Source organism: Eleutherodactylus coqui, chromosome 9 (genome assembly GCF_035609145.1).
Source record: "Eleutherodactylus coqui strain aEleCoq1 chromosome 9, aEleCoq1.hap1, whole genome shotgun sequence".
In the NCBI taxonomy this organism is placed as follows: domain Eukaryota; kingdom Metazoa; phylum Chordata; class Amphibia; order Anura; family Eleutherodactylidae; genus Eleutherodactylus; species Eleutherodactylus coqui.
Window position 1 is genome coordinate 115,190,566 of NC_089845.1, and position 11,718 is coordinate 115,202,283.

General features: G+C 45.5%; 1 protein-coding gene across 1 annotated transcript in view; it reads left to right on the plus strand.

Annotated features, from left to right (window-relative positions):
- Positions 1-11,718, plus strand: part of PTDSS1 (phosphatidylserine synthase 1) — an 80,770-nt gene that overhangs the window by 67,865 nt on the left and 1,187 nt on the right. Inside the window, exons 13-15 of the mRNA XM_066578365.1 lie at positions 4,692-4,760; positions 6,018-6,084; positions 10,257-11,718. The exon at positions 10,257-11,718 is cut by the window's right edge and continues 1,187 nt beyond it. Coding sequence (XP_066434462.1) covers positions 4,692-4,760; positions 6,018-6,084; positions 10,257-10,345 — 225 coding nt within the window. The 3' untranslated portion in view covers positions 10,346-11,718. The remainder of the gene's footprint in view (positions 1-4,691; positions 4,761-6,017; positions 6,085-10,256) is intronic.

Consider the following 11,718-nt stretch of genomic DNA (forward strand, 5'->3'; position numbering starts at 1 on the left):
TATAGTTTTGGAATTGCACTGGGGCCAGTGAGCATTACAAAACCATGAGTTTTTAAATCAAAATACATTTCTAGACAATATGTGCGACGTCGGCATTAAATATCTCATTAAATATATTGTAAAGCGGAAGGAGCAGCAAGAGTCTGACCTCTATATGACGTTATCGGGTGAGACAATAGCGCCGCCTTCTTGAGCTACTAAAGTCGCTAAAAGTTAGTGTTGCTCTGGACTCGCACATCGTGTGAGGTGTCGTTGGATTCGTCTCGCTGAGGTCTTCAGGTATAAAAAAGCAAATGGTGAACATTTGAGAAAAGTATGGTGCAAAGAAGTATGAAAGATGTCTTTCTTTTGTAAAATGTCATGACCTACGGCTAATAAATGGCTTCGGGATTGTAGAAAATGCATTTGAGAGGATAGAGTGGCTCATGAGAATTACAGAGTCTAAAATCACTAATGTCAAGAGGCTTATCGGGAGCGTCTCAAAGTTAAGGCGGTCAACTTTTCCAAATCTCAAATATTGAGCATTAATATCCCCCATCAACTAGAAGTGGCAGTTAAAAATGCATTTTCCTACATGTGGGTAGAGACCTCTATCCTCTACCTAAGGATTAATATCTCCATCACCCTTGAGAATTCCCCCTCTCTTAGCCTGGAACATATAATAATAATAATAATAATCTTTATTTGTATAGCACCAACTTATTCCGCAGCGCTTTCAGGCATGGATAAATGCAAAACAATACAACAAATACAATGTGAGATACATTGGGTTAGACACAAATGGGTTGGGGGTGGTACAGGAGGTGCAGGGGTTGGGGAACACAGGCAATAGGAAATTTTATGTACAGATCATTTATCAGAAGGCAAACAGGGTGGAGCACCATAGGGAGGGGCGAGGGACTAGGTCAGGAGATTTGGTATGCTTCCCTGAAGAGGTGCGTTTTTAAGGCACGTCTGAAATTTTGTGCATCGGGAATATGATTTCCAACCTTAAGGAGAATTTGATCGAGTTTGCCCATTCTGACCCGTCATGGCTCGGAAGAATGATAATTTATAAAATTATAATTTTACCAAAGATCCTCTGTGTGTTTCGAACTTTGACATTGCCATATCCAAAGAAATTCCTGTTATCCCTTCAGCGACAAATGATAACATTTATTTGGAACGGGAAACTACTTAGGGCGACGGCCTCTATCCTGTAGTCCACGAGAGAGAGGGGAGGAATGGAAGTACCTAACATCATGGCCTACTGTAGAGCAAATCTGATCAGCCAGGCCCGTGCCTGGTGCTTCCACTCTCAGCCAACAAGCTGGCCATACGTAGAGAGCCAGTTGCTGAGGGGCAGATCCCTGCGTCACCTTCTCATAGTTTCTGCATTTGACCAGCACCGAAATGCCCCACCATAGAAGCAACAGTTTCCGTATGGCTCCACCTCATCCAGCTTTCTAAAGCGCACGCACCAAGGAAAGAATTCCCCATCCCATTAGAAACTCTGGGCTTTTTAATTCCAGAGCTCTCAGTGTCTGTGGTAGATTGGGGTGGAGGAAGAGGAGTCAAAGACCTGATGCTAAAAAAAATAAACTAATCCCCCTAAAAACAATAAAGTAGAAATATGACTTCCCAGGTCTGAACTTCTTGAACTATCTCTAGATCAGAAAATATGCTAAAATCCATTGCCCACTAACGCTTTCATGACTAGCGTATCTCAATAAATTTCGATTCAAACCACCCCTCTCAAAATGGGAACGCACTTCTTTTACAAAATTTTTATAGGGAAAAGTGAACAGGAGGAGAAACACTTAAAAAAGTTCACCTACTAAACCCGGAGTCCCACTACAAGGCTCTGACATGTTGGTGCTCTTCCACCCCCCCCCCCCACCCCCCCAACCAGAATAGATAAAATAAACCCAGAGGTATCCCCATTGTGTTGGAGGAATTGTGGAGGGTCGGGCTCCCTACTTCATATTTGGTGGGAGTGCCCCCATGTCCACTCATTGTTGAGTTTAGCCTTCTCCATGACATCTAGGGTAATAGGGTCACACCTGATACCCTCACCTCAACTAGCTCTACTACTGTTGGGAATTGATGAAGTCCCAGCAGACTTTAGAAAACTTACTTCACACATCCTGCTATCAGTCAAGTTGTCTCTAACCAGAAGTTGGAGATTGCAGGAAGTTCCCTGTCTTGGTACGATCATAAAAATAGTGACTGAGCATAGTTCCTATAAAAAATTATTTGCAATGAAGAACGATAGGTGGAGTGCATTCAAAAATTCTTGGAGCCCTTGGCTAATCTACATAAAGTATGAGAACTGCCTGTAGAGGCTAGAAGTTAACGGGTTTTATAGTTATTAAGAACAAATCTTTAGCAGATCCCTAGGCAAAACAAACACACAGGGTCATACTGAATAACCATTATGTGGCGACCCTGTCCTATTGCTCCTCCCACCCCATTCCCAGCCTTGTACCCCCCCCCACCCCCCCTTCTTTCCTCCTACAACTTCCTGTCCCTATTATCATCACCCTACTTCCCCTGTTTCATAAAACTGTTAAAGTCTCAAGAATCCTTGTTTTCCTAACAAGCGTTAATATTTCAAATGTTGAAAACTTGAAGATTTTATGTGCACAAATTCCAACTAAATCGTGACTAAGCTTTTTAATTTGTGCAATTTTTGTAGTTTTATGACATATACCATGGTTCTTGAATAAAAATTTATTGACAAAAAAATGTGTAGTTGGCCAAGTGTCATGAGGTGAGTTGCGACCTTTTTTGAAATTAATTTTTTGTATTACTTTGCACAATTTTCTAAAATTTTCACCATTTGCTTTTTTGTATACTTCTGGAACTCGCCGAGGTCACAGTCTTGTTGCAGCTTACGATGGTCCTTCCTCTTTACAATGAGATATTTAACATTCTTGTACATCAAAAAAAATCATAACATTTTGCAGTTTTCACACTGACTCACTTTGTGTTCTGTAGGCCGACCCCCTTTGTGTTTTGTAGGCCGACCCCCTTCGTGTTCTGTAGGCCGACCCCCTTCGTGTTCTGTAGGCCGACCCCCTTCGTGTTCTGTAGGCCGACCCCCTTCGTGTTCTGTAGGCCGACCCCCCCCCCTTTGTGTTCTGTCGGACGCCCCCTCCCTTTGTGTTCTGTCGGACGCCCCCTCCCTTTGTGTTCTGTCGGACGCCCCCTCCCTTTGTGTTCTGTCGGACGCCCCCTCCCTTTGTGTTCTGTCGGACGCCCCCTCCCTTTGTGTTCTGTCGGACGCCCCCTCCCTTTGTGTTCTGTCGGACGCCCCCTCCCTTTGTGTTCTGTCGGACGCCCCCTCCCTTTGTGTTCTGTCGGACGCCCCCTCCCTTTGTGTTCTGTCGGACGCCCCCTCCCTTTGTGTTCTGTCGGACGCCCCCTCCCTTTGTGTTCTGTCGGACGCCCCCTCCCTTTGTGTTCTGTCGGACGCCCCCTCCCTTTGTGTTCTGTCGGACGCCCCCTCCCTTTGTGTTCTGTCGGACGCCCCCTCCCTTTGTGTTCTGTCGGACGCCCCCTCCCTTTGTGTTCTGTCGGACGACCCCCCTTTGTGTTCTGTCGGACGACCCCCCTTTGTGTTCTGTCGGACGACCCCCCTTTGTGTTCTGTCGGACGACCCCCCTTTGTGTTCTGTCGGACGACCCCCCTTTGTGTTCTGTCGGACGACCCCCCTTTGTGTTCTGTCGGACGACCCCCCCCTTTGTGTTCTGTCGGACGACCCCCCCCCCTTTGTGTTCTGTCGGACGACCCCCCCCCCTTTGTGTTCTGTCGGACGACCCCCCCCCCCTTTGTGTTCTGTCGGACGACCCCCCCCCCCCCTTTGTGTTCTGTCGGACGACCCCCCCCCCCTTTGTGTTCTGTCGGACGACCCCCCCTTTGTGTTCTGTCAGACGACCCCCCCCCCTTTGTGTTCTGTCAGACGACCCCCCCCCCTTTGTGTTCTGTCGGACGACCCCCCCCCCCCCCCCTTTGTGTTCTGTCGGACGACCCCCCCCCCCTTTGTGTTCTGTCGGACGACCCCCCCCCCCCCCCTTTGTGTTCTGTCGGACGACCCCCCCCCCCTTTGTGTTCTGTCGGACGACCCCCCCCCCCCCTTTGTGTTCTGTCGGACGACCCCCCCCCCCCCTTTGTGTTCTGTCGGACGACCCCCCCCCCCCCCCTTGTGTTCTGTCGGACGACCCCCCCCCCCCTTTGTGTTCTGTCGGACGACCCCCCCCCCTTTGTGTTCTGTCGGACGACCCCCCCCCCTTTGTGTTCTGTCGGACGACCCCCCCCTTTGTGTTCTGTCGGACGACCCCCCCCCCCTTTGTGTTCTGTCGGACGACCCCCCCCTTTGTGTTCTGTCGGACGACCCCCTTTGTGTTCTGTAAAGAGGCCTTTTCAGCAGTTGTCAGCTAGCATCACAGGCAGAATTGCAATGAAAGGTAACACCTATATATATGGATAACGCAGGATCCACAATACACAATAGATGATTGCCACAGCTTACCTCCTCGCTCTCCCTGCACAGTGACCTGTGAGTTTTTTTTTTTAACCTTTTCAGTTCTGTTTTGAATGTATGATATTGGATGAATTAATATTTGCTCTTTAGATCTCTAAAAACCATTGTCATGTAGATGTTGTTATTAGATGTAGCATTAACTATACGTTCTTCACATTCATTGTAGGCAATTACAACTTTCCTCTGCCTGTATGGAATGGTGTGGTATGCCGATCACTGCGGACAACGCCAGAAGGTAGAGATCATGAATACCGATCAGCGTGTCCTTACGATGTGTCTATGGCATGGCAGAAGATCGTTTAAAGGCCCTTTTACACGGGCCGACAGTTGTTTGGAAAATTGCACAAGCGCTGTCGTCGCCGCTTAGGTCGTCAGCGCTCATGCAGAGCATTCAAACTAAAAGACTTGCCGCCGGCTCGCGGGGTTCTCGTTAGCCTCTCGGTCAGCAGGAACCGTTTACACAGAATGACAAGCCAGTGAGCGAACGAGGTTCTATAAGCTGACTTATCAGTCAGTTTAAACAACCGCTGACGACAAGTAGCGATTTTTCTTTTTTTTTCTTTATTTTTTGCATTCATACTGAACAATTATCACTCAAATTCATTAGTAGGATAAAGTTTGAGCGATAATCGTTACGTGTAAATGGGCCTTTAGCTGGAGTTCCTTTTTAAAAACGTTAAATTATAATGTAAGACATACGACTAATATATACCCCCGCAAAGACTAACAAGCCGTAAAAGCAAATCCTTATCCTGGAGGGATTTTAACCACCTTTATTGTACACGGATAGCATATGCCATAAGTTGGGACCCCCATTCGGCGCTCTTCTAAACTGGATGCCTCTTAGGTTCCCATTGAGCGCACTTGGCTGCTACTGATAGACCTATTAGATTATTCTATTCAATGGGCCATCCTGTTGTCTATCGAGTGAAGTCCAGAGGGAACGATGGGGACGGAAGGGGCATCTTGTTAGGAAGAGCACCACAGCCTCTTCATTTTATCATCGATGGAGGTCAGAAACCCACCGAGCATGTACTCCTACCTCATATTAGCTCTATGATGACGTTCATTAGTGCTCTGGAGAGGAGAACTAGACATGGGGGACATGTCTATAAGCATCTCGTGAATGTCCTGTGGTGTAGAGTGTTAAGGCAGCAGTATGCAGTCCTAAACTGTCTCTCACGACCTGAAGCTTGCAGGTTCAATCCCCGCTTGGTTCAGGTAGCCGGCTCAAGGTTGACTCAGCCTTCCATCCTTCTCGGTAATGCTGGAGGGTAATAATTATATATATAATCATTATATTTTATAATTATTAAAAAAAAATATATATATATAAAAAAAAATATATATATATATATATATATATATATATATTTTTTTTTTTTTTTTTTTACACAAATAACAAGTCCCTTTCCCTTTGTTTATAGTCTACTGGTACTTCTTTATAACCTTTTACCAGCACAGTGTGTGATGTTAGTGTGATTATTTCCAGAGCTTTTCAGAGTGTGAGGACAGCACTTACAACACTGATGTCCCCTGGCACCATACAGAGAAGACAGGTAAGTGCTCACGTACTATTCATGCGAGGTGCATTCAACTTCTCAGGTCTCCCAACTTGCCAGAGAAAACTAAAAGTATTGTCAACATGATCTCCATCTTGGCATACAACGTCGACGCCGTGATTGCATGACCGCTGCGAACTCGACTTTAGGGTTGTTGTCATGAAGGAACCCCTGAACAAGGCCGGATTCACCCAAGTGTACGCATATTTTCATGCGCATCTGCGCCGCATTTTTGAGCATCGCATGTTAGATAACTGTGCGCAACAGCGTTTTTTACTGAACTTTTTGCAAGTACAAAAAAACGCACCTATGCGCTCAACTATTGGAATGGACAATTAGTTTAACCTCTTAGTGATGGCCCCATTGCCTTTTTACATCCCAGCTAAGTAGGCTTTAATCCTCAGGGACGTAAAAACACGTTTCCTCTGAAGATTAAAGCCATAAGAGCTGTAGGCATGCCAGCTCCATGCTGCCAGAGGTAGCCAATAACCTGAAGCTGTCGTGGGGGGGGGGGCAGATACAGCTGATCCCCGGTCATGCGATCGGCACTATCCAACGGATTGCGCCGATCTTATGAAAGTAAATAAAAAGTGGAAAAAAGTTAGCATTTCAGCTCCCCTCACTGATCGCATCCTTGAGGTGTGCTGAAACTACTAAATCTTCATTTATGTATGTGCTGTGCAAAACATAATTGCCAAAATAATGAAAATCATATATTTTTTCCTTCTATTTTGCTTGGATTCATTCATAAACTGTGGGGTCAAAACACACATTACACCCCTAGATGAATGCGTTAAGGGGTCTAGTTTTCAAAATAGAGTCATTTGCGGGGTTTCTCTGTCCTTTTGGTTGCTGAAGGGCTCTACAAGTGGGCAATGGGGCCTAAATCACCTTCATGCAAAATGTCTGCTATGAAAGCCATGGCTGCTCCTTTCAGTTTGGCCCTGTTGTGCATAGAGACATAATATTAGGGCCACAATGGGTATGTCTCTGAACACGGGAGAAACAGGGGTACCCATTTTGGGGTGCAAATCCTCATTTTCATGTGCATTATATTCCCGAGAATAAATAAATTTGTAGACCTCGGAACCTGAATGCACCTTATACAACTATGGACAATGTTATGCAGCAATTAAATGACAAGCCCCGATCTATACAGGGCCGCCGTCCTGGGATGAATCCGATAATGGATACAGAACAGGGAAATGGACTTTATATAGTTCCCCAATATGTCTACTGCCGGTTTACTTACGGCAGAGCGCGTTCATGGGCTCTGCACACGGGGCCGATGCCCCACTGAGTCGTACAAGCTGTAATGCGGAGATGGTCTTCTGTAGAACCAGTGTTTTTAGAGCAGTATATCGCTGTAAGGTGGGGGTCTTACACGAACGGATACTAATTGCGGAATCCGCAATCGCCGTCCACGCAGACTTTCAATGGCAAAACGCAGACATTAAAAGGCATGTAGTTTTTTTATTTTTCCTCCAGACTAGCAGATACGAATTGCGTATTCTGGGAGCGGAAGAAAACTCTCAGCATGCTCTATTTTGCCGCAGACTCCGCGCAGATGGCCTCCACTTACATCAATAGAAGTGTCCGACCCGAAACCTTTATGCAATTAACATTGCATATTGGCTTGGGGGTACCCGCATCATCGCTAAGCAACGGCGCAGGAAGTACAGTTTATTCAGGTTCGTAGTGTCACCACGACTGGAATTCACTGCGGTCCTCCTGCATGCAGAGTCCTACATGTTCACATGAGCGCGGCCTAAGGCTAGGGGCATCCTAACGTTTTTTCAGGCTGTGCGTTTTCAATGTCATTTCTCGGACTGCACACGGCCCCACTATAATTTATGGTGCTTTATACATGGATGTCGTTCATGCAGACCCCTCGTCCTACATGAATAAATGTCCTTTTACTTCTGTTTTTGTTGCACGGATGAGAAGCGGGTAATGCCAATGCGTATGAAAGTGCTGTGGCCGTGTATATTGGATCGATCGCATGCGGACTGGTGCCTGTGTGCTGTGTAACACGCGTCGGGAACAAATCGCCGTTACGCTAGTGTGCCGCCGTATGTCTAGACCATGAAATGAGATGGATTTCAGTAGGAATTCATGGCAGAGATCCACTTATTTGGGATGGATTTCTGCCGTGAATCATGGTGCAGATTCCCATTCACATTAATGGGCCGCTCTTTGTTTGATACAGAATCTGCATGGATTCCGTGAATCTGCATGGATTCCGTGCGGAATCCTAATACTGGGGCCCCATATAGATGTGCTATTACGGCTGTATATTACTGTATACTGCAGTAACCCAGTATGTGCCTGAGCCCATAGGAGGAGTTAATGCAGGCATGTTTTGGCCAAAACTGTTGTAGAAGAAAGGAGAGAAAAGAAACTTTCTATTTGGTTTTTCAACTTTTTCTTGAATAGGATCCACTCCAATCTGGTATTTAAAAATGCGGACAAACAGCTATTGAAAATACGGCGTCTTATCAGAAGGAACCAGTCCCCAAATTATTCAAAGATATGCAAAGGGGTCTTTATGCAAATGGTAAGATGGAACAATGCCTCTACAGCGCCACCTATTAGAAGGCCTCATTCCTGCAAGTCAATGTCAGAGCTTTTTACTGGTCTTGTAACAATGACTGGGAATATAAGCCAAAGCAATAGGTGGCGCTGTAGAGGCATTGTTCCATCTTTCATTTTGCATAAATTTCCCACAGGAAATCCCTCCTTAAGGAGAGCACCTGGAAGGTGAGTGAGGAGACTAAAGCCCCATTTACACGCAACGATTATCGCTCAAAATTCGTTCAAACGATGGCTTTTGAGTGAAAGTCGTTGCGTGTAAATGCTACGGTCATTCACTCTTCGGCTGAACAATGATTTTTAGGTTAGCATAAAATTCGTCCTTCAGCTGGAAAGAGATAGCAGAGACCGGATGCTGTGTTCTCCACGGGAACAGCTGATTACATTGTATTCAGCTGACAGCCCCTGCGAGAAGAAAGGAGCTTGACTGCAGAGCTCAGACCACCTGCTGCATTCTGCAAGCAGTTCCTGGAGGCTCCCTTACATGGAAATGAAGCTAATAAAGTGTTAATTGGCATTAGTGTCCGTTAGTACTTTTTACAAAATGATCCGTGAAACTGTCAATCTTTCAATCCTTTTGAAAGATTGTCTTTGTGTCTAAATGAGCCTTTATAAAGGCCATCTATGCTGCTCTGGGAAATATATGCATTCCTGCTAAAAAATGGAGCATGCATGGCTTTAGAAGTCCCCTCACACCTACTAGGTGCTCTCCCTAAGGCCACTCTCGTACACAAGTGGGGGTTTTTTGTTTTTTTGCTGCGTATTACGCTAGTTTTTAACTAACTACGCAGCACTAAACTTCCATTTATCTCAATGGGACCTCTCACACTAGCGTTTTTGCGCAGCGTATTTAACACGCTCAAAATTGCAAGCTGCATGTTCTATTTTCGGCGTTGTAGCGCGTATTTCACGCACTACATTGACCATTAAATTAATAGGTTACGTAAAAAGTGCAGTAAATACACAATCGTATCTGTAATACTGCATTTATTACGCAGGGTATTCTGCCCCGGGAGGGGGAAAAAAGTTGAGTCATCACCAGCTTGCTTGCCTGCATTGTTACTGTGTAAAAACGCAGCGTTTTACCACATATTTTTGCAAACTCTTATGTGAGAGTGACCGGAGGAGAAACTTTACCCCTTCCAACCCAAATGAGTGTTTGGAAGGGGTTTTCCAGGCCTTTTTGATAATCTACCTTCCAAATAGGTCCTCAATTTCACATCAGCGCAGGTCCCGGCTGTCCGAGCTCGGCCGATGACGACCTAAGGCCTTGAAGCCACTTTAAAACCCGATTCTGTATTACCTTACACCCTAATACCCTTTCATTCGCTTTTTGTCATGCAGCCTTCGTGTTAGTTTGCGTGCTTGCCAGTAGATGGCGCTCTAGTACCATACATTGTATTACCATTACACACTTGCCTTACTGATTATGGCGTACTTGCTGCTTTAACCATTCACTTGATAGGTGCAAATGATCACGTTAGGCCCTGCTTCACATTGTTGCCTTTTAACAAAGATGGATGTTTGATTCTTGGTACTAAAATCCACAATTTTTAATTTTTTTTTGTATTAAACAGATGTTCCTGTGAAACACAATGAAGGTACGGCGACATCCAGGAGAAAGAACCGCAGGGGAAAAGTCACCAATGGCGTTGGAAAGAAATAACCGTAGGGCTGAAGACGAGCCTTAACACAGGTCTGGGGGCCGAACCTGGTGCTGCTAATCTCCATGTACTAGGGTCCATCCATTCACAGAGCATGAAGAAGGCACAAGGACAGGCGGGTTATTAGCAAGATCAGGCTCTCTTGTGATTCCTAGGAGGATCCGAAGTGACTGTGAATTTCCAACCATTCACCTTTCTTGCCATTCTCCCCCTGGATCCTACTGTAATGTGTAACCACTGACCATAGGCTTCCAATCCCCCCCAGCAGCGGCCCCCACGCTGCACGGCCGAGAGGGTCAGTAAGGTCTCTGACCGCAAAACTTTCTGTGATGCGCTGCTTCTTTTTGACCGTTTTTCTTCTCTCTGCCTTTCACTGACTGATTACTGCTGATGCTCCACTCCTCGATGCAACTTGTTTTACCATATAGTGTGATCTTACCAATGTTTAATGTCGCTTTCTTCTTTTTGCTCTGAGTGTAGTTGTCACATGCGGGCTCTGGGAGGAGGCAGCGGCATCTTCTGCGTTTTATCTTTTTTTTTTCGCTCAAGGCAGGGACCATGACCCATGTATCTAGACGGTAAGCCACCCCACTTCTGTGTAACATCTCCTCCTTTACCCTTCTTGCTTTTAATATTGCATAGAAAACTAATTGTATGCAATCAACTTGAGAAGAAAACTCCATTTTCCATAAAATTAATCTCCACCTTTTTATATTTTCTCACTTATAGAGCTAAAGATTTATTTCTTAACATATCTTTTATATAATGGTCCGAGCTGTTTTTTGAATACAGAGCTCCATATCCCCTGCATAGACCTGTCTTGAAAAGATAAGATGCAGCCTACCTGCAGCCACCACTAGAGGGAGCTCACTGCAGATGGTTTTGTTAATGCCATGTCCTTTTATCCTGTAGCAAACATGCTGATTCCATGCGGTCCGACACTTATTGGGTGATGTGCAGTGGTTTCTACGAATGTGGGGCTCATTCAATTGGGCATATTTTCGGGCCGTATTCAGTCCGTATGTTTTACTGACTCCATACAGAAAGTACACGGACCTATTGAATTAAATTGATGTATTCGGATGTGCATTTTTTACTCAGGACTGATGTAAGACAAATCGCAGCGTGTCCTATATTGGACTATACACAGACCAAAATCGCCTGTTAAAGTCTACGGATGCGTAAAAAGAGGGGGGGGAGCAGCAAACATACATTAGCAACCGTGTGTCTTTGTTTTGGTTCTTTTTTGTTCTCTGTGCACCTTGTTTTCTGTGTGTTGTGACCAAGTTGACATGGCTTGGCCCTTCGGGCATTTTTTAGGGTTTTTTTTTGTTTTTGTTTTCGCGTGTGTGCAAAACGTACATACACACCAAAA